Source organism: Etheostoma spectabile, chromosome 6 (assembly GCF_008692095.1).
Source record: "Etheostoma spectabile isolate EspeVRDwgs_2016 chromosome 6, UIUC_Espe_1.0, whole genome shotgun sequence".
NCBI classification, from domain to species: Eukaryota; Metazoa; Chordata; class Actinopteri; order Perciformes; family Percidae; genus Etheostoma; species Etheostoma spectabile.
In genome coordinates this window covers 30,777,495-30,801,344 of record NC_045738.1, presented here as the reverse complement: position 1 = coordinate 30,801,344, position 23,850 = coordinate 30,777,495, and the positions used below count along the sequence as shown (strand labels likewise).

The window sequence follows — 23,850 nt, the reverse complement described above, 5'->3', positions numbered from 1 at the left end:
TGTCCCATTAAAGGCCAAAAATGCCCAAAAAATAATCTTAAAAAAAAAAAAAAAAGTATTCTAATATTCTCAGCTTGGTAAAGCCATTGAGTCAATTTTTGCAAAGACATAAGTGTTGTCGCCTTGGCATATGAGCTCACTGTGATATAATGGATCAATTAGGTCTCAGGTGTGTATAAAACAACCCCAGTACACTAGACCTTCACATCAACTGCAACTAGACATCTGCAAACATGCCTAAGATTCACCCTGAGACTAAAGTTTTGATATAAGAGGCTGAAGACCAGATCCACTGGAGTGGCAGACACCTTCAATGTGTCTCCGCGTCAAGTTAGAGGATTAAAAAAACTTGAAGACACTGGAGATGTTTTTGACAAGCCAGTCAGGCAGACCCCGCAAGACAACTGCTCGAGAGGACCGTTTGTGGCTCGAAAATCCAAGGCCAGCCCATTTTCCACTGCAGCAGAGTCCACCAGACCTGGTCCCCTGAAGTCCCCGTGTCAACCAGAACGGTTTGTCGGATTCTGTCTCGTAATGGCCTCCATGGGGACTCAGTGCCCAGAAGCCAGCACTAAACAAAAGACAATTGAAAAACGTGTGGCATTTGCCAAGGCCCACAGCCTGCTAAAAGGATGGACAATGGAGAAGTGGAAGAAGGGATTTTCAGATTAATCTTCTGTTGAATACACCACAGTTGCCCCAAATATTGCAGGAGACTTACTGGAGCCCGGATGGATCCAAGATCACCCAGAAACAGTGAAGTTTGGGGCGGAAAAATCATGGTCTGGGGTTACATCCAGTATGGGTGTGCGAGAGATCTACAGGGTGGAAGGCACATCAATAGTCTCAAATACCAAGAATCTTAGCTACTCTTATATTCCAACCATAAAAGAGGCCAAATTCAACAGCAGGATGGTGCCCATTGCATACTTCCATCTCCACTTCAAAGTTCCTCAAGGAGAAGAAGATCAAGATGCTCCAGGATGGCCGGCCCAGTCACCAGACATGAACATCATTGAGACATGTGGGGTAGGATGAAAGGAAGCATGGAAGACCAAACCAAAGAATATTGATGAACTCTGGGAGGCATGCAAGACTGCTTTCCTAGCTATTCGATGACTTCATCAATACAATGTATGAATCCTGCCAAAAGCATGGAGCAGTCCTTCAAGCTCATGGAAGTCATACAAGATATAAATTTGAATCTCACAGCACCACTATTTAATTTGCTGACATATTTTAGTATTTGTAGTAAATTTGTTCAATTTATGATAGGCGACAAAACTTTTGTCTTGCCAAAATTTGACCTGTCTTGTTTAAACAATCTTTTTTTAGTGAAACTAATTCATGTCAGTGCATTAACATCATTTGGGAGGGTTTTAGCTTTTCATATGAGCTATTTTTACACCAATTGATTAATTAAAAGTCAGGTTATAGCAGGTGTTCTTACAAAATAGATAAGCGACAAGACTTTTGTCAGGGACTGTATAGTAAAAGATTGATACAGTATTGCCACGGAAATATCGCGATACAATGCTGTATTGAATTTTTCCCCTATCCCTAAAGAACTGAAGCTGCTAATTTGAGATTATTTCCTGTTTTGAGGGCACCAAGGAAGTGATGGGAAAGAGTTACATTCTTACTCATTTCTAAAACCAAATATCTGAATTTACATGGAGAATCTGTAGACAACAGCACACAATTTTGGTATTGCATGCATTTTGGTTTCCGTGTTAGTCCGAGTAGTATGTATTGACCAATCACGTTTGAGTGGGCACTAGTTGCATGTAGGTAAACAGTCCGTGTGGAGAGCAAAAGAGGCGGAGCACTTGTATAATATTTCACATGTAAACAATCCTAACCATTCCAGTGTTCAAAACTGCTTTGCTCGGCCTTCCATTGATTTCCTATTGGGAGGGCAGTGGCCCAGCTATGCACTGTGTACCGCCTGTCGTGTCGCGAACGCTTGGATTTTCGCGTTTGCGCTCAAAGTTCAATTAGGCTTGTTTGAGATGAGCAGGTCTGCGAAGAATCAATCAGCTTTTCATTGACTGCAAGACCCATGCGGACCCAGGGCATGCTGGGAAAGCCGGCCTCTAGCTGATCTAAACTGATGTGATTGGTTCAAATCAAATCACATGATGACGTTTTATATAACTTTTAATTGGTTTGAATTGGAGGAATTTGAATTGCCATTTGTCTGATTTAAAGGCTCCCCGTCTCTGGAATTCATCACCACCCTAACTTAGAAACATTGATTATTCAGCTGTGATTTCAAATCACAACTCGGAACATCTGTTTAAAACTGCCTATTCCACTTATATGTCTATTGCTATGCCTTTTTCTGTTGTGTTGTTGTTTTTTGCTGTTTTTAAAATGTCTTAGTATCCCTGTCTGGTGTCCTTGAGTGCCGAGAAAGGCACCTTAAATAAAATGCATTATTAATTATTATTATTATTATTATAATTATTATATATATCCTGTACAGAGCACATGTAGTGTGGCTGGATAGTGACGTTAAGAAATCAGAGATTTAATCGTTCAGATCACAGATCACATACAGTCTGTTATAACATCTGCAACAGATCTCATGTAGAGCTTTTGACAGCTACCTGTCTGAATGAAAACGACTGGGGACTGTTCAAGTGATATAGTATCTCATAACAATATTTAGTCATTTTTGTCCCTGCCTCTGCTGCTGCCGCCGCCTCATCCACTTTACAGGCAAAGCACTGTTATTCTTGAACAAGCCTATTATTTCAACTTTGACTAGTTGCCGCTGACTTTTGAAAGGCAACAATAAGATAACAGCATGTTGTTAGCTAGCAACGGGAAATAGCTTCCTTCCACCATTGATGAAGAATACCTGCGCTGCACATGCTTATCGTGTGTGACGGATTACTGACAAAAATCCAGAATAACAGGAGATTTAAAACAGCATTTAACATGTCATTTTCATATTCCAAAGGGACTATTGATAGATTATAGAGAAAACAAAGACAAGGGAACATAAAATGTCAAGCTTCTTCGTGACTATATATCCTGTCTTACAGTGCAGAGAAGTCATTCTCCTCAACATCTGTGTTCTATCGACTACAAGGCAAATGTATGATATACTGCAAAGCAGCTGTTTGTTCGGGCTGCCATCACTAGTACGAGAACAAACTGTTGTTCCCCCCTGTTATGTAAACATCTCAAGGCCTGAATTCTGTTAAAACTCCAGCCAGTGAAAGTGTCAAGCTGTAGCAATCTTTATTGTTTTTGTTTCAGTCATGGCACAGTTATATTATAAAAACACACCTGCTAATGATGTATTTTGGATTTATTTGTCTGAGAGAGTCAAGGGAGTACTAGAAATGAGGGACGTGTGCGAGAACGAGCGCCGAGGCTAAGAAAGACAAGATGGTGCATGTAGCATGTACAGAGGGAGGAAGCAGGAGGGGGAGAACACAGGGAGTGAGCGTGGAGGAAAGAGGAGGAGAAGGACATGGTGGAGAGATGTCAGTAGGCGGGAGGGAGGAAAAAAAAGCCATATGAAAGAAGACTTAGTAATCTCCCCAGCTGTTAGTGTGAACAGAGGATGTGACGGCTCTTGCTCCCTCTTTTTGTGTCCGCTCTCAGCATCTCTTATCTTTGACAAAGCATGTGGGTCTCCCGAAAGCTGGGCCTGGGTCAAAGCCAGCTTCTGAGGCTGAGAGGAGCACAGAGTCATGATATGGGGGATTATCTCTTATTGTGGTGCAGCCTCACTTTGCACTCACCACCTCTCATCACAGGAGTCTGACTGATGGCAACACACACACATAAACACAGCGCTTTCCACATGCATTACTAGTCGAGCCAGTGTGTGTTTGGGCTCGTGCGTGCAGCCTAAGCCTATCTCACACATCAGACAGCCTCTCAGATAGGCCTTATCAGTAGGTAAAAGATGCCAAGTGCTGTAGAGACTCATCCCTCTCCAATATTTCACCTGACAGGTGGAGCCGTATGTGATGTTCAAGAAGGTCTGACAAGCCGCTTTATGGGAACGACCCGCTTTGAGGGCTACTGCATAGACCTGCTGGAGAGCTGGCCCACTCTGGGCTTCACTTAGAGATCGCCTAGTGGAAGATGGGAGGATACGGTGCCGGATGGGAACACAGGCCAGTGGAATGGCATGGCAAGGAGCTAATGGCCACGTGAGTCTCTCCCTCTCAGTCTTTAGTCCCCGTGTCAACCAGAACGGTTTGTCGGATTCTGTCTCGTAATGGCCTCCATGGTGGACTCAGTGCCCAGAAGCCAGCACTAAACAAAAGACAATTGAAAAACCGTGTGGCATTTGCCTTGAAAAAACCCTTTCTTCCACTTCTCCATGTCCATTTTAGCAGGCTGTGGGCCTTGGCAAATGCCACACGGTTTTTCAATTGTCTTTGTTTGTGCTGCTTCTGGGCACTGAGTCCCATGGAGGCCATTACGAGACAGAATCCGACAAACCGTTTGGTTGACACGGGGAATTCAGGGGACCAGGTCTGGGGGACCTTGCTGCAGTGGAAAATGGGCTGGCCTTGGATTTCGAGCCAACAAACGGTCCTCTCGAGCAGTTGCTTGCGGGGTCTGCCTGACCTGGGGTTGTCAAAAACATCTCCCGTGTCTTCAAATGTTTTTTTAATCCTCTGAACTTGACGCTGGACACATTGAAGGTGTCTGCCACATCAGCAGTGGATTGGTCTTCAGCCTCTTGATAATCAAAACTTTAGTCTCAGGGTGAATCTTAGGCATGTTTGCAGATGTCTAGTTGCAGTTGATGTGAAGGTCTAGGGTACTGGGGTTGTTTTTATACACACCTGAGACCTAATGATCCATTATTAGTCACAGGTGAAGCTCATGACAAGGCGAAAACATTATGTCTTTGCAAAAATTGACTCAATGGGCTTTACCAAGCTGAGAATATTAGAATACTTTTTTTTTTTTTTTTTTAAGATTATTTTTGGGCATTTTTAGGCCTTTAATGGACAGGACAGGTGAAGTTTTTTGAAAGGGGAGAGAGAGGGGGAGTGACATGCAGCAAAGGGTGCAGGCCGGATTCAAACCCGGGCCGGCTGCGTCGAGGAATAAACCTCAAAACATGGGCACCTGCTCTACCAACTGAGCTATCTGGGTGCCCAATTTAGAATACTTTTTGACAGTTTCTTTTGCACTGAAACATTATTACAAAAGCTGTTGGGATAAAGAGCCATTTCTTGTAAATAAATCTTGATTAGAAATATATTCAGCGGCACTTCAGGTCAATTTGTACACAGCGACAAGACTTTTGTCTGGGACGTACTGTTATGTGTTGGTCAGTTAGTCTGCTGACGTCCATTTTGCAACAATTACATTTTCTTATGAGATAAAACAGATTTTGACAAAGTTTCCTTTTGGGGACATCATTTGAAATGGGAACATTTTGAAGTAAAAAGTAAAAATTGCAATATCGTGATGATATGTATCGTGAGGCCTGTGGTGATTTCCACCACTACAGCCTCACTTAACCACACTGCAAACAGCATTATCACTGCTGACACAACTCCGCACATAATGTTATATCTACTGTAGCTCATGGGCTGCTAATTATACCTCAGCAGCTGATACTGATGTATCTCTAATCAAAGAGCAGAAAGCACTGGCCACACTCAGATCAATACCAGCGCGGCTGCAATGTCAAGATACAGTGCAAACACCAAAACCCGCTACTATTGTCCAGGCATGTCATTGAAGGTGAACGTAGGTGAAATGTACATGTAACGTCTCTGCTGACATATAAAACAGGCACACATACCGGAACCAATTACCATTGAAATAATATGTGATGGTAGGGCAGTCTGTTGGAAGATGGCCTGAAGAAGATCTTTGCAGTCAACGAGAAATACACCAGTACTTGGAGCCAGTGTTCAGACCTTCTTTATACCTGCAATAAGTATTTCTTTGAGTATTTCTGCCTCACACACTGGTCCCTCAGGTGAGCTACTGACAACAACAACACATGGTCCGGACAGCAGTGTGTGTGCATAGTGATGTGTGTGTGTGTGGTGTGTGTGGGTGTGTGTGGTGTGTGTGTATATATATATATATATATATATATGTTATATATATATATATATGAGCAGTGTTTCCTCTTCTTATCACCATGGTAACTGCTTCCGTGGTGATGAACATGACAGTGTTTTTTAAATCCAAACAAAAGTAGTTTTCTAGGCAATTTTAATACTGTGTGCAGAAAACAACACATGGGGCAGATTCAGAGTATTAGGAAGGAATGGTACCATTTTCTTGGTTTCTATCTTTTAAATATGCTAACTTCAGAACTAAATTTGTCACTGAAATTTCCTCCGCAAAAACATACAGAATTGATTTTTATTTGTCTGTTGAACCTTTAGAGCACAAGAACAAATTGTAAAGCATTTAGCCTTATCACATCCAGTTTGTAGCTGCTTCTAGAGGAAATGACATGGACTTTTTTATTATAGTGCAGTTGTGCGTCAAAGGTTTACGCACCCAGAACTGTGATTGGTCAGCTTGGGCTGTTTTTTTTCTCCTGTAGCGCTACAAAGGGAATAATTGAATTCAACTTCTCCAAGAACTCCTGTCTCCAAAGCCCAAAGACCATGGTGTGTCTCAAATTGCGACTTAGAGTTTAAATTAGAATACCCGGAGGTGCATTAAATGGTCAAAAAGTCGCCATCTTAGCTACGTCGCGAAAGGGGAAGAGCTAACAAAAGTTTAAAAAGTTAATATAGTGGCTGGGGTTAAATTTAAAATTTCACAAGAAGAAGGGGGAGGGATGAGATGTTCCGGAAAGTACATTAAGGCTTGTGCGGATTGAGACAACACTCCCCCGTCAAATTTAACACACTATGCAAGTCAGTACGTAGTGTACAGGAAGTGCACGGTTTCAGACCCAGTAATCGCTCCTGCATCTCTGAAGGCTTCCTGAACAGTTGTTGCAGAGAGGCTTATCACTAAGTGGGCGGCTGTGGCTCAGTGGTAGAGTGGTTGCCTGCCAATTGGAAGGTTGGGGGTTTGATCCTGCCCTGCAGTCATGTGAAGTGTCCTTGGGCAAGACACTGAACCCGAGTTGCCCCCGGTGCTGCGCACGGAGTGTGAATGTGTGTGAATGTTTATCTGATGAGCAGGTGGCACCTTGTACGGCAGCCCCGGCCACAGTGTATGAATGTGTGTGAATGGTGAATGTTACGTAGATGTAAAAGCGCTTTGAGCAGTTGTTAAGCTGGAAAGCGCTACATAAAAACAGTACATTTACATTTACATAATAAGGCGATACAAACACTACAGCTGAGGGGCCCCTTTGGTGCTGCACAGGAAGCCCCCCTCACCCTTTTCCACCACGGAACTACGGTTAAACACCACACAACAAGACTGTAAATCACAAGGTTCTTTATATGATACCAATAAACATTTTTGGTCATTCCCTTGAATGTGCCCGTTCTCTTCAATCCATAAATGTCAGCCCAATGCCAGTGCTGAGGGAAACCAGATGTAAAACAACTCTACATCCAATCTGGGGCCCCTGATAAAGGACAGGACCTATCATGAAAAAATATGGTGGGACACCTTACATGAGCGACACCTGAGAATCAATGGTGGAAAACACCAGTTCACCTTTCTCCCAGTCAACATAGAATCTCTGATCCAACCAACACACACACACACACACACACACACAGGCCAAAATGTCATGCCTGTTTGTCAATCAGGTCTATCTGGGCCTTAGCTTTGATTAATTAACAGTGACTTACCAGGAGGCCACAAACTAAAACTAAAAGAAACAGACAGTGCCTTTAGTTTGTTATTCTTCCTTTGATCGCTTCCTGCACAATCCTGCAGAAACGACCAATACAAAAGCTGGTGAGTCTGACGTCATGTTGCTGAGCTTATTACTATTCATGAGCTCGCCCAGTTGCACTGGGTAAAGGATACTGATAGCCAGGCTCTCATGGCTAGCTCTTAGCCAATCAGAGACAAGCAGCTTAGCTCGTTGAATATAATGAGAACTGGCACAAATCCAGCTGAGTCTTCCTGCAGGCCTTTTTTTTTAAACACACTAGATGGGTTGAAACAAGGTAACCAAGGCAAACAATCTTACAGAGTCCATGATAGAACTTCAGACAAATTACTACAACCTAATGAAATGTGTGGCAGGGCACCTTTAAAGAAACCACTTGGATTGATACCCCTGTCAAAGGTGAAAATGAGAATGAATCCTCCTCTCCCTGCTCTCTGCAAGAATCACCGTTCTTAAAAGAAAGCTTAAGTTTTAGAAATCAGATATACAATGTTAATTCCATACAATATAACGATGCATTGTAGTGCCAAAGTCACAATACATCTAGTATCAGAAGAACTTCTGTTCAAACTGCTAAATGTAGACTGATATAAAGTCTTAGGGTCCTATTTAACAATCTAAGGGCTTAGGGCGTGTCAATCCACTTTTGCTAGTTTGACGGCGAAAAAACTAGCAAAAGTGGATTGGACACGCCCTAAGCCCTTAGACCAGGCGCATGATTCAAATGGGTTGTACTAGAGTCTTCATTAAATCATAGGTGAGATTTGGGTGTAACTAGCAATATTATTTAATTGCTATTATAATGGCGGATTGCATCGTAATACTTTATTTTTAATCTTTGCATGTGTGTGTGCTGCTGGTATCCGTGTATGTGTATGTGTAACAAGCATGTGTGCGCGCGCTTGGCACAAGCCAGGCGATTGTACTGAGACACTGTTAAATACAATGAAATATTATTGACTTTAGACCAGGTTTTTGTTGGTCAATGGCACGATCACTCCTTCTCCTGCTGCCGCAAGATAGCAACATGCCAAGAATTCACCAGAACACACCCTGTAAGACCAGCACGCCCAGGGTGCAGGTGCATTTGCTATTTAAACGAAGGGGCGCTGGACGGGAAATTAACAACAGCGCCGGTCCTAAAATAGCAAAGAGACTTGTGTCGGGCTTGAGCGCGCTGCACCGGGTGCAACATAGGGCCCTAAATGTCACAACTCTTCTTTTATTTTTACTATTTCTGCCTATTAAAAGTATGCTTACAATAAGTTGTATTATCAAAGAATCTAATCTTATAACCCTTGGTGTATTAATGATGGATACTATGGAAGATGTGTGTTAGGTGATTTGGTTTATCTATAGGCCATGTATAATGTTAATCCAGTGTTATATATAATTAGAGGACAGAAGAGCCTGCTCCTCCCTATGAGGGCAGCCCATCAGAAACTTCTAGTTTAAAATGGACACCAACCATGATCTTGTGCTGTTTTTTAGGCTGTAAGTTTTTTGCTGTTTGCCGTTGCCTTGGACCTGCCACCTGGAATTTTTTCAGACCTTTGTCGCAGCAAGTGGAGGAAGGTCTGGCAAGCCAGACTATATGCACCCTAAGCTTACTGACTGTGTGGGTTATTACCTGTCATAGAATATATCACACATCCACATAATCACAAATTGTATGTGCTAGGCTTGTCCTCACATTTCCAATATTTCCGCACAGTGGGTTGCCGCCGTTGGTGACGTAAAAAGTACACTTCTCCTCGCAATGTGTTTATGCAGTGTACATTTACATGCACATATCTATATGTAAGCTTAGACAAGATCTTATTCTAGTGATATAATTTCATTTTATCCTCCTTTATGATTGATCATTTTCTCTCAGTCTCTATTTGATGCCATGTTAACTAGTGGAACAAAAGTTCTATCTGTCATGAGTACAAAAGATGCTATTGTGAGCCCATTGGCAGTTATGACCTTCACTTATGTCAACTGTGAAAAACTAATTATCCATAAACCGCTCACTGGAACAGTCAGCAATACCTGTGATTCTTTCAGGACATTATAAAAGCCGGAACTGTGGAACTGGAAATGGCACTGGAGGGTTTTCAATATCATTTTTGGATTAGTAGCCACAACATAGAGAAATGTTACTTATACCCTCGCACATTTCACAAAATACTCCAGAACTGAGCCCCACAGCATTTATTTCTAATTTAGGGGACTTCAACACTGCGGTCCAATGGTAGAAGAGTAGAAAACTTTGCGCTGTACAGACCCAAAATGAATTAGTCAGCTCCAAAGCCTTGTCTGCTCCAATCATTGAAATTATGCAAGGATTCATGCAATTTGCTTTCTTTTTCTAGTTTGATTAAGGTCCAACACTGACCAACAGTGATTTAGCAATGTCTGGATTTATGAATTATAGCTTCAAAAGGAGGCTGTTCAAAACAGTTTTTTAAAGGAATGGTTTGTCAACCAGCGTGGTTCGCCAGCTGCTATACACATGCTTTATCCCAATTAATCGTATAACACAGGCGACACATTGCCCAATAGCATTACATACGATACAACGCAGATGCTGATGCACTTGTGTGTGCAATCTGAATGGTTTTCCAGAGGTAAAACATTTTAATACAGTACATAAAACAAAAGCTAAATAATATAAATAAATGATTAAAAAGCTTAGCACTGTTACAGTGCCTCCAATGGATTGCAATCCATTTAAAATAATTACATTAATTTTTATACTTTAGTTTATATTTTATTTTGCAAATTTCACTGTTTGAACTGTAACTTACATGTTCTTTGTATTTTCTATGTGCAACATACAGCAAATCATGTTCTGTAACGTTTCACATTTCCCCATTTCAAGTGGCTTTCAAACTCCATATTGCCTGTGATGATCTGTGAAAAAGATTAGCCATGCATCATGGTTGTGTAGTAGCTAAGGTGTTCCGTAAGAAGCATACCATTTATTTAAAAGGAGAATTTCTCAATACACTGATTCCACTGGGTCATCCAACCTGAGATGTGACTATTAAACGGAGAGTACTTTGGTGAAGACTTTCAATTTTATGTTGTATAGATCCTTTGGACTTGATTTTAATATGTTTTAAAGGCAAAACTACAGTGAAATTGGGTTTAAAGGATCTAAAAAAAGCTAGTAAGTAAACCTTAAGTTCAGTTTTGTTTTGGTCCAAAACTAAGAACTGCTTGCAACAATTGTACAGTGTGTAATAAAAACGTTGTTGTTTTACACAATTATAGCCTAAAATGACGGGGTGTTTATCAATTTCAAACTGATTGTAAAAAACATTAAATGATTCAGCTAATTGCATTTGATACATGATGCATTTGAATATAGTTTTTCTAGTTGTCTTATCAGAAGACCAATGATTGATGATGGACATTGATGTAGTGGAGAGCTACAAATTCCTGGGTGTTCACCTAAACAATAAACTGAACTGGACTGATAACACCCAAGCATCTACAAGAAGGGCCAGAGTCGCCTCATCTGCTGAGGAGTAAGGTCCTTGGAGTGTGGAGGACTCTCTCAGGACTCTATGACTCTGTGGTGCCCTCTGCCATCCTCTACGCTGTGGTCTGCTGGAGGGGGGGCAGCTCGGACCGGGACAGGAGCAGAATCAATAGAGATCAGGGAGAGCGAGCTCTGTCCTGGACTCTCTGGACCATAGAGGAAGTAGGGGAGAGGAGGATGTTAGGCAAGCTGACATCCATCATGGACAACACCTCTCACCCCTACATGACAATGTGGGGTCCCTGAGCAGCTCCTTCAGCAGCAGACTGATACACCCACGTGTAGAAGGAGAGGTACCGCAGGTCCTTCATCCCGGCCGCTGTCAGACTCTACAACACCTGCTTACCTGATAGTGTTGTAGGTTCTGTTCCTGTTTTTCTCCCATCTACATCACACACTTCTGTTTATCTTAATATTGGTATTATATTATTTATACAAGTACTTACTTTCAATATTTATGTCTCAGGTTAATAAATTTAAATATGCTACCGAATCTTGCTTCTTGCTCTAATTACACATTCAACTTAATTTTTAAAGTCACTTACACCGCAATATTGTTTCTCTTATCATGGCAACCGCACTTAAAATTCCTTTGTTTGACGGCATTTACTTACTCAGTTACCATATGTTCATGTCTATTCTTGCCTGTATTTCTTCCTTGTATTTCTGCCTTGTATCTTTCGTGTGCTTACTGTGGTGTTATTGTTTTGTTTGGTTTTGGTTTTTGCTGTTACTGCTATGCTGCTACTGGAACGACCGAATTCCCCTGAACGACGGACATAAATAAAGTATAATCTAATCTAAGACATCGGCCACCTGAATACACACACACACAACACACACCAAACAAACACACAACACAAACACACACACACCCACTCTCTGTAGCGAAGCTGGTTGCAGACGGAGGCCGGTGCATCTTTAATTAAGAAGAAGAGAGGAGGAGAGCGAGTGTCTCTGTGAAGCCAACCTAATTAAAAGCTATACCACATCCATGTCTCTATGCAGACTCCTTAAACACAAAATCAAGCCCATCTTTTCCAACTAATAAAAAACACAATAGTTTCTGTGTCAGCGAAAAACAATGATACTGCATTATTTGACTCATTTAAACATTTTATTTGGTATTATTGATTCCTCCATGAAGTGGGGCTGTAGCTGAGAACAAAGCAAACCATCCAGGTGCTCCCAGCAGCAGTGTGTGTTGAAGAAATGCCCATTGGCTTACACATAACAAAGGGACATACTGAAGATTGTGTTTGATTGATATATATATATATGTATATATATATTATATGTGTGTGTGTATATATGTGTGGTGTATAGCCTTTTGCTGCCACTATTACAAACACACTCTATGTTACACCAACAATATTTTGTTCATTACAAAACCTTTCATATTGGATTTGGATTCATTAATTCCTTGGACATACACTGCACATTCCTGCACAAAATTGTGCAGTCTGTAATTTGAAAGCAGATATATTTAACACATTTTATAATATTGTTCATATTGTTCCCGTGGATTTTTGTAGTTATTTATGTTTCTTAACTGTAGCAGTGTTTGTCACTATGGAAATCTATCCTCTCCCTGAAAGATCTACACCATATGACATTCTACACTGAAGGGTATATAAAGTTATATAGAAAGTAAACAGATTTAATTTAACACTGACAATTTACTAGACTTCTGTGTCTGTGGAATTTCAATTAATATAGTTGTATTAAAATCTGGTTTATGTCGTACATATGATCAAAAGGATCTGGAGATATATTAGAAAAGTGAGATGCATCCCACAGCAGATAATCGCCAGGATTGTTACCTAAACCCATATGTTGATAGCTTGGGCATTTAGCTTAATGAGCCTTTACAGTACTATTTGTCAGTATGATGCAACTGGTTCAATTTATAAATAATCTTTCCACATCTTCTCTTTCTGAATGGGTAAATCCTAGAAGGTCTGTGGGCTCTGGCACCAGCTTGTGGCATTTCTCACCAAGAACAATGCCGAATACTGACAGCCAAATGAAAATGAGACCGATCTAAGACCAGAGGTTCACCTTCCTCCACAGCGCTACTAGCACGGTCTGGCTAGTCCACACAGCATTCGGGATGGAGAAAACCGCTCTGGTTGGCTTCTTTAAAAAATACCTATTTTTGTGAGACATTTTAAGGTGTAATCTCAGTAGGAACCATGGACAGACAGGGTGGACAAGTCTGAAAGTATTGTGAGACTTATGCATACATCATATAGATCTTTTTTGTTATAGTTTGATATGGCATCAGATCACAAAGCATATTGGGTTTGAGAAGGCAATGGGAATCAGCAAGCATAACATTGGTATTATATCAAGCTTGACTAGAAAGTATCAAATATGATATGACACATTTCAACAGCACAAAACAGCTATTTAATCCTTAAACATTATGCCCATTTATTTTTATTGCCATTTTGCATTGACACAGAGAAAATCCATGATTTGTGTTTAGAGCAGTCTCTACTCTCCTGCAGTGAACAATAAAACGTGAGTTTGTTTCTGTGGAAGTGGAAGCATGCCTGCTCTTTGCTCTCTCTGTAGGACATTACAAGTATATTATCGCAATTCAGCCATTAGCCTAAAGTACTTCATTCCACCGCAACATTACGGGAGTGATTTCCAAAGTAGAGAAACTGTTGATAGGCCAAGATCTCAACAGTAATTACATCATGTTTATAGTACATAATCCCTGAGAAAATGATGAGAAGCTGGATGAAAGTGTGCATCAATCAAACGTAACAAACCCAATTATTGCAGCACTCCCTTCCCTTCCCGCGCTCACAGCCATCACACACATCTCCCATGATCAGTCCTGATTGGCATTACAGCTGTGAAGTCTTTGCTAATAACTGCAATCCATCACTTCACAGCTTGCGGGGAAGGACAGCGGCCCCGATAAATAATGACAACCTGCAATTTATTTGATATTGTTATTTTACGCTTGCCTCCTCGATAACCGGATCATAAATGGCTTTAATATGGCTCCAGTCATGGTTCTCACATGGCACACAGTCTTGGGAGAACAGACATGCATCTTTCAAACACAACAAAGGACGTATGGTAATGAATTGTTCAGCAAACAGAAAAAACAACAACTCCAGCTCCACATTGGCAATACGTTTGTGGTATGTGTTCATCAATTGCAAACGTGTGGCATAGTGTGACTTTGGGATAGTGTAAAGGAATAGTTTAACATTAACTTTAACCGTGTGTTGCTGAAACTGGAAGAGAATAGCTTAGCTTAGCATTGGCCTTTTCCAATTTCAAGAATACATCAACCAACTCCCTAACTGGTTTTTGGGGTTACATGCTGACGCTTTCTTGGTGAACAACAGCGTGTACAGACTTTCATCACTGAGAAGCAGCCAGATGCTCCACAGAATAAGGTGTTGATGGAATTTTGGATTTTGGCAATAAAAATGAAAGTGACTTGACTTTAACTTGACTGAAGTTCAAACCGATATGGATGAAGCTATACCGCTACTGAGATCACATGTCAACAGATCAATTCTCTATGACAACTGAGCAAACTAACATTTGGCTCTTAATTTGGGTCATAGTGTTGTTAAAGCTGCTAATATAACTTGGTTGACTTATACCATGATATAAATTTAATTTTTTTGCTAAACAGTCAAGTTAATGACTTTAGGGCCCTATCTTGCACCCAGCGTGGAGCGGTTGCAAAGCCGACGCAAGTGTCTTTGCTATTTTAAGGCCGACGCAGTTGTTAACGTCCTGTCCCGCGCTCACGTCGTTTAAATAGCAAATGCACGGGCGGCCATCTTTGCCCATGGGGTGTTGGTCTTTTCAGGGAGGTGTGTTCAGGTGAATTCTGGCATGTGTGCTATCTTGCGGCAATGGAAAGTGTAGCGCACATTGACAAACAAAAACTGGTCTAAAGTCAATAAACACAGTATTTCATTGTTATTTTAAACAGCGCATTAGCAAAAGTGCCTAGGCTCGTGCAAGCTGACATTATGCTTTTACACACACACACAAACACCCACACACGGAAGCGCTGCAGCACATACACGTGCGAAAGATTAAAAATAATAATAAACGTGCAAATCCGCCGTTATAGCAATGTGCCAAGGTACAAACGGCATGGCTTTAAAGGGAATTGGAGAGGACACTCTGATTGGTTATGAAGGTTACGCCCAAAACACACGTATGAATTAATGAAGACAAGTGCAACCCTTTTTGACCCTGTACCGGGCGCACAGACCTTTTTTACCATCAAACTAGCAAAAGAGGATTTGACACACCTTAAACGCACCTGCGTCATGCCTTCCGCCGTACGCTGAGATTTTAAAGGGGCCCTAGTCTAAAACAATATTAAAATTAACCTTAAAAACACAGCATGTTCGATATGTGTTAGTAGCTCAGTCGACACTTAATCATGCTCTCTTCCTAAATCTAATCAGCTGTTGGAGGCGTTCAAGCTCTGTTAAACCATCGAATTAGCACAATTCCAAGGGCCAATCACAGCGTCACAACCCTTCTTTAAATCTGTTTCTCTCCCTGCTGCTGTCAGCTGTCATTTCAGGCAAAGCGTGCAAACCCTCCTCCTCTTCCACCTCCAGTCATCGTCACCCAAAGGGATCCTGGGTCTTCCTCGCGGGACACTCCATCGACTCTTCGGTTGGTTCGGGCTCTAGATGCCACCACCAGTGGTCTAACTCCATCGGGGGGATTGCTGGCTTCCTACCTTAACACATATTCTATAACAATGGAGTCTAAAGCTTCAGGGACAGTACATTTTATTATGCTATGTACAATAAATCATTGCATGTCTGCAAACAAGTCTTCCTGATTGATATTACTATTACATACTACTATCATACTAGTCTATAATAGGAAAGAATGCTATAAATGAACATTATTTTGTTGCTCTTCTCAAATTAGATCTGAATTCTAGGATTTTGACCACTGGCAAGAAAGACAATAGCACAATATGCCTGACAAATGGCTTGCAGGAGGCACAGCTGTAAACCATGAAATCTTATTGGACAATCAATCAGTCAATTTTCCCTGTGAGCCTGTTCCTACCAAATTGGAGTCTCCACACTGGTGAAGTCAACTGGCAATTGGGAGGGCAGCGCTTTGGGGTATCTCTAACTCAAATGATTCGGCGAGAGCAGCTCCAAGAAAGTGCTCAAACAGAAAGGGCAGTCAGGCAAAGCAGAGAAGGATTTTTCAAGAGGAAAAGCTAAAATAATGACATCTTGGAGGGAGTCTATTTTGGCTCAGAGTTGTTTACCCTTCTAAATTGGTCCACATAAAGCACCAGTAACAATTTGATTGCCTAATAAACAGACATCTAAAGCTGTGAATTTCATTTGCACACTGCCGTCCCAAAATGGCAGCGAGAGGTAACTGTTTGAATTTGCAGCTTCACTACTAGAAATCCTGTAAGAACGTTAGGAAAAGCACGGTTATGTTACAAATGGCTCTGTTGTTACTTTTTATCAAAGAACTCATCAAATACCAACGGACTCCACATTGATGTGGATGTGAGAAGGAAAGCCTCATGGCTAAACAATTGCTTCTGTTTCTCTTTTAGGTTGGAATGGATAGGAGCACAAATTTTGTTGAAGTATTGAGAAATTGTGGTCCTAAAACTATGCAGTAAACCTTAGAGAATATCTAACTCTGGCTTTTGTGCTTACAAAACAGGACTGGACTGGACACACTGTGGAGACCTCAGATGGTCTGGCGAAAATGACGTCTTCCGTTGTTGAACGGGTGTAGGGGTGCTAGGCTGCGGCGGTGGGTGCAGCAGAGAGGAGCTGACCCTCCCACACGGTTTTCTCACTCTGTACAATGTGTATTATGCAGTCACTTTACAGTCCCCATCAGGTACAATTCACACAGCAGGATACACATAGAGCCTTCATTATCGATCTTACCAAGAACCAGAAACCAAACCAGTACTCCTATTGTGGGGTACTATCCTACAATTTGCTGTTAGTTTGCGTTGCAGTTTGTTATTTGATCAAAAACCAAACATTCACGACATACACACAACTAAAAAGAAATAACAAAGGGTTGTAATGTAGTGTTTCTCCACCCAGACACGGCCTTGGGTTGAGGGGAAATGCAATAGTGGCAATGGTTACAAAAGAAAACGATGGATTCAATGATCAATGGGGCCTTTGGGGCCTCTGCGGGTGGTGGCCTTGGGCAGTTGCCTGTTTTGCCACTTAGTAATTGGCAGTTGATAACAAAGACACCAATGCCAGTGAGCAAACAACGCAGCATTTCTTGGCCAAAGTGCAGCGAATCAAGGAGCAATAGCTGTTTTTGAATGCGTAACTATACAGTACTCAATTACAGTGGTACAACTCCCCCCGTACACAGCCGGCCTGTGATCTGTAACTGAAGGTTCCGATCAGATAACGACGTCTGAGCCAATTCCACTTTGGTGAACAGTGGTTAGAACCACTCCAGCAAACCATTTCAGAAAAGAAGAGAGTATTAAAACAACTACCAGTATGGTGGAGACGATCAGAGATTCGATTGGATAGAATCCGATACATTAGACGTCTCACCCTTCTGGTGTCGTCATGTTCAGGCACTGGAGGGTCCCAGGTACGAGCTGCAAAACAAAATGCAACGGTTTATTTTTTTTACTGGACAGAATGTAAGACCAGTTATCGTCAGTACACATCAATGTCTCACCAAGACAGTTTACCAGAAATAACTACTACCAGATGCTTTGCTTGGTCTTGGAATAGTTTCCATTTGTATGAAATCCAGTGGTCAGTTTATTAAAACTTGCTACATTAGTGAGACGAAAGAGGCAGTTAAATAAAGCAGAACGGGAAAAAGCAAGAGTGCACTTCAGATTCAGTGCTTATATTTGTAGATAAGAACATAACCAAAGTAAAAAATAGTTGTTTTCGACGAAAAAAGAATGGTACTCTTATAAAAAAATATTTATCTCTCGCACTTAGTGACTCGACTGGAAACGTGCTGCTCCGTCTGGAGGGGAGCGGAAACATTCCAAAGTTGTGAGGACATGCGCTAAGCACTTTATTTTATACAGTATACGGTACATTTGGATTGCACTTTGTCTTGGATCAACCAAATCAGTTTTTTGGACAAACAGGGACCAATAAAATACAATGTGAGATGTTGTAAAGAGTTTTAAAGTATCGACCATTGCAAACCTATCTGTGACTATGATGTCACTGCATGAATCGTGCTAGACAACCTTGAGCCAAACAAAGAACTTCAATAGTGAACAACTCTGCCAAAGGACTGGATTGTAGGTTCAGGACATTTTATGACATCCATGATATGTTTTTTAAAAATTTCTGTTTTACCATATCTGTATATGGTATCAGGTAAGGCAACTTACACAACTGGGTGGGAGAAAGCTTACTGGTTTTGGTGTAATCCAACGACAAAAACATAAACCCAGGTCTGTGTGGATGCAAACTCGCGCATATTATCAAAGTATAATGCCAGCTTTAGTACACACCAACACACAATCACACTTTTAATTCGGTCTTGCCGCCATGAAGGACATTTTACCTCCCTGGAGTAGTGATAGGACAGATTTAGAGGGGCAAACTCTTCCATGCCATTGTCAAGCTACAGGTTACTGGACTGGTGAAAGACATTAATGTGTATCTTAACAGGAGATAAAACATTATAGTTCTGTTTCAGTTGGAAACAGCCTACCAAACCCACACAGGCAGACCTGTACAGTGTAGGACATTAACAGGTACTCAGGAATTCCCCCTCTTTCTATTTGGATACGACAGCGGAAATGCGGACCCTGAGGACACAGTTGAAAAGCCGATTGATGCGTGTGACACCCCCCCTACCACTGCAGGGGGCACTTTCTTCTTACTCCCACAGGGGATATGTTAGAGATGATCTAGGATAGGGTGTGGCCACATGTGGGAGGGCCTGGTGGAGGACAACACTGTGGAGTGCGAAACGAAGAAGGGGTGCATCATGGGGGAAGCAGAGCAGGAAGAAGATGGGGGAGCAGCTCTGGATCGGGCCTAAAGGCTTTTTGTTCACTCTCTGCTCTCCCCTCCCCACCCCACCCCCCTCCGCCACCCCCCCCCCTCTCCCCCACCCCCCCCCCCCCCCCCCCTCACCCTTCCCTCCCCCCCCCCCCCCCCCCTCCCTCACCCCACCACCACCCCCCCCCCCGCCCCCCCCTCCCCCCCCCATCCCCCCCCCCCCCACCCCCCCCCCCTCCCCCCCCCCTCCCCCCCCCCTTCCCCCCCTGCCGCCCTCCCCCCATCAATCGCCCACACCCAAGCCCATGTCAAAAACGTACACTATCACCATACATAATGCACTGACCTGAGCACAGGACACAAACTCCCAAAACCCACACCAGCCAACACACACACTCAGGGTCATCTGAACCCCGCACGGGGCAGAGATGGCTTTGTATTGCAACTCAACTCTTTAATTCAGGCTTCTGAGGCGGAGGGTTGAAGGGGTTTTTTTATAAGCGGAGGTAAATTATTCAGGAGGGCAGGCGCACAAAGAACAGAGGTTCCGGGGGCGGCTGAGAGCGAGCCAGAACGGGAGGATGCTGAAGTGTTGAAGGTGTCTGCGGTGCATTTGAGAATATATTGTATGGCGGGTGCTAGCAGGTCATCATCCTGCCGGTAATCTCTGAATTAAATTGGCGCGTACATGGAGAGGCAGGAACAGATGTAAAACCCAATAGATGCGGACTATTTCACCTGCCGGCTAAGCGGATTTACACAGCCACATTCCGGACGATATGCCATGGCACTTTCCCTGATGCCATTCTACGGGTAGGTTGGATTTAGTTGATGCGACAAATCAACATTGGTATATTTTAAAGGTTAGCTATAGCACTTTGGTGCTGGACCGCAGCAGTGAACAATGCAAAGGATATACAAGTAAAGGAAGTGGGCATTTACACACAGAAGGCGGAACTGGCTGCACGATTATGGCCAAAATGATAATCACGATATTGATCCATTAAAAAAGGGATCACAAAGTCTCACGATATTTGTGATGTACCAAAAAAAATTATTGTCCCATAGGCATATAACTGCTTTAACTCAATATTATGTTACAACATATTCATGTGAAGTTGAATGTTGTATGGAACATTCAGGGAACCCATATAAATGAAAATTAGCTATCTGAATAATAGCGAGGATATATAATATATTTTTAGATTTGTCACGTGAGAAGGAAAGCTCCTTCATGTTTCAAAAAACTGATTTAAAGAAGCTATGGGAGAGAGAGGGAGGGGGATGACGGTTACCACGGAGAGAGGCTGACTCATTAATGAAAGGGTCCAGCACGGGTCGAAGGAGGGATACACCGTTGTGTGTAAGAAATGTCGTATGGTCACTGCATTTTATAAGTAGTAATCGGCCTGGCGTAAATCTTGCCCCGGTCCAGCAGCTCCGTCTCACACTGTACTCTACAAAACTGAAGTTAGTGCATCAAAACTCTTCTGTGTTTCGTTCGCCGTAGCGGCCGTGATAGCAGGAGTTACCAGCGGAAACATCGGTACAAAATACAGGGTGCTGGGAATAAAAAAATTTAAATGTAGACAAATGTAGAACACCCATTTGGACCGGCGCTGGGTGATCGAACCCGGGCGCGGAGTCGCACAAGAAGTAGAGAGAAGAGTAGCGGAGGGAGCCCAAACAGGCAAGGCTTTTAGCGACGAAATGGGTCGTGTAACGCAAATTAAACCATATCCATAATAAACCGCATTGCGTGGATGCGGGACTAGCACCGTGGGGTTCCTAGAGGAGCGGAACAGAAAAAGACGCTACTAGAAACCGGACCTAGCATGGTCACGCTGTGTCTGAAAAAACACAGACGGGACAAAAATGTGCGTTACTGGTAAAGGTGAAACATTAAGACCGACTAACGACGCTACGTTGATTTTCCAACCGTGACTCTGTCTCTGGGAAGTCGTACATCTTGAAACCTACCGCTCGTGATGCATGACACAATTGGACGGCAAATGGCAGACGTGGTTTATGGAGATACGCATGCAAAAAACAAAAAAAACGATCGAGATCACACAAATGGGATCGTGGCAGTCAAAATGGTGATGTGATTAAATTCATTAATTGTGCAGCCCTAGAAAACACATTTTAGGCGTGTTTAGACTGACATAGGATGTGGCAAAGCCCGCGGATTCACTTAGTGCGGCAGCTGGGGCCACTATGCTAGAGATTTAGCCAAAATACAACAAAAGTTCATCTGCAAAGGTAGATGGACCTGCTCGAGTTTTGAAGCACTGCTTTGGGGCAAACGCACTAAATGGCGAAGCTCAGATGCAGATAGGCAGATATACAGGAGTCACTGCGATTACTGCTATAGAAATACCAGTATGTTCTAATTTTTACCATAATATACTTTTGACTATTAACCTGATGCCCATCCGGAACAACTAGGTGGTGTCGAATACACTTATTTTTCAGTGGCATCGAAAAAGCGAATAGGAAGCTACCGCACGAGTCGAGGCAAACGGATGGCCAGGAATCTTAGAGTGAGCAAAGTCTATCTTGTAAACCTCTGAGTTAAGAGCTTAGGCGACAAATAAAAAGCTCCAGTGCTGCGTTGTTTAATCGTATTCTTCTTCTAGTCCGTGAAAAAGCAAAAATCGGGCTTTACGGCATTCGCGACAATCTGTTCAGGGAAAAATCCAAAATAGTGGGCGAACGCCAAGCCGAGGTATAAACAGCAGTTGCGGGGTGTCATGACGTAACTAATGAAAAGGGCCTAGGGTCCACTATGCTTGGTTCTCGGTCGAGACACTTTGACGGGTGGAAAAGAGCTTTGTTTATGCTGCACAAAACTATGACGTGAAATCACAGAACGTGCGGCGTTATCATCTTTAAAAATGTTGGTAGCACTTAAAAAGGAAAAAAAGGATTTTAGAATTGTTCTGCGTACACAAAAGCTTTGATAAGGGCGCAGTATCTGCCCAATCATGCAATGTTACCATGACTTATGGAAACATACAATGTGGCGCACAGAGAGGTAGTGAAAGACTCAATCAATGTGGACTGCAGATATGAATTGCGATATGCTTTTTAAACCAAAATGTTATTGGGGGATATGGCAGATTGGTTTTGTTTTTTTTCTCTTTCATGAATCACGGCTACATTTAAACCTGACATGTATCTAAGCATCACAACGAATACAGGCTGGGACGCATTAGTGCACAAACACGCATAAATGCACGCAGCACACACTACATAAAGACTACACTACCTTCTCAAGGCCTCGTCGTCGATGAGATCAGATCAAAGTACTGTCGCTAAACGCCAGTGGTCGGTTGAAAGTGTTCTCCCGGTCAGGCAGTCCCATTGGGACTAAAGAGAGGCAGGCATGAGAGACACAGGAAGCTTAGAGGAGAAGTATCAGCAATCAAGTATACATCTACAACTTTCTGATAGGATTTGATGCGGTCTTGAGGCAAAGAGTCACGGAGTGAAAACACACTTTCTATTTCCCTCTTTAAAATCAACTGGTCGGTTTGTACAGTTTCCCTGGACACCATGATGATAACAGTGTTGAGGGGCATTGTAAACAGTGGGAATGCATTACCCAATTTCCAGATATTTAGGGGTGTGATAGGATACATACATGCATGGAAAGTGGTCGTGAAGAAAGCTGTGTTTTCGGCTACAGAAAATCATAACAGTGCTGCTCCGACCTGGAAAGCAGGGGACGTCAGCGGCATGATGTAGTTAGATGAGTAGGATCAAAAGATCTGGAAGTTTACTCAACACTGCAAGTTAGTAACTGTGGAGAAAGCATTGTCATACTATCTTTCCCTAATCAGTGTCTAAAACTCTCCATGACACCCAGTGCTTTTTGCAGATACCACAGGATAAGTTTACTCCAATGGGAGATAATTAGAACTGCATTAACACGGAATAAAGGAGGAAACAGTATGTCTGTCACGTTTTGGGTACGCTAAAATAGTAGATGGTTTGTTGATTTCTGATTGATTTTTTCGTTAAATAACTGATAAATGGTGAATCGAACTTTCATCTGTGCCACTGTATTATACATTTATTTGTGACTAAAAACACGTATGTAACTGTGGTGTTTGTTACGAAGCAGTTACACGTGGGAGTAGTAATATGGCGCATTAACTGAAATGAAAATGTGTTGTTCACAGTTTAGCTGTGTGCTGATGGAATTTTATGATGCTGTCTGTTTGTATAGTTTCCGTTAGACGGTATTTGTTCCTGTCTTGGTCTGTATGTATGTTTTTTTGATAGTGGTTTGTGGGCAGTTTGTCTAGGTTATTGATTCATTTGTTTCCCGCCATTGTGATGAATGTTCTCAACCTGTTCAATCCCTTGTGTCACACTGACTCTGTTTCCTGTCCCGCTGTATTTAGTCTTTGCCTTCCACCGTACTGTTAGATCATTTTGTGTTGGGTCGTACAGTGGGTCTGGTCGGT

General features: G+C 42.3%; 1 protein-coding gene across 4 annotated transcripts in view; it reads left to right on the top strand.

The window, feature by feature from the left end:
• Nucleotides 1-23,850, top strand: part of grik2 (glutamate receptor, ionotropic, kainate 2) — a 337,350-nt gene that overhangs the window by 213,778 nt on the left and 99,722 nt on the right. Inside the window, exon 11 of one of the 4 annotated variants that reach the window (XM_032517647.1) lies at nucleotides 3,978-4,061. The exons of the other annotated variants lie outside the window; for them this stretch is intronic. Within the exon in view, the coding sequence (XP_032373538.1) occupies nucleotides 3,978-4,010 (33 nt within the window). The 3' untranslated portion in view covers nucleotides 4,011-4,061. Of the gene's footprint in view, nucleotides 1-3,977; nucleotides 4,062-23,850 lie in introns of those variants that run through there. 4 annotated transcript variants of the gene reach the window in all.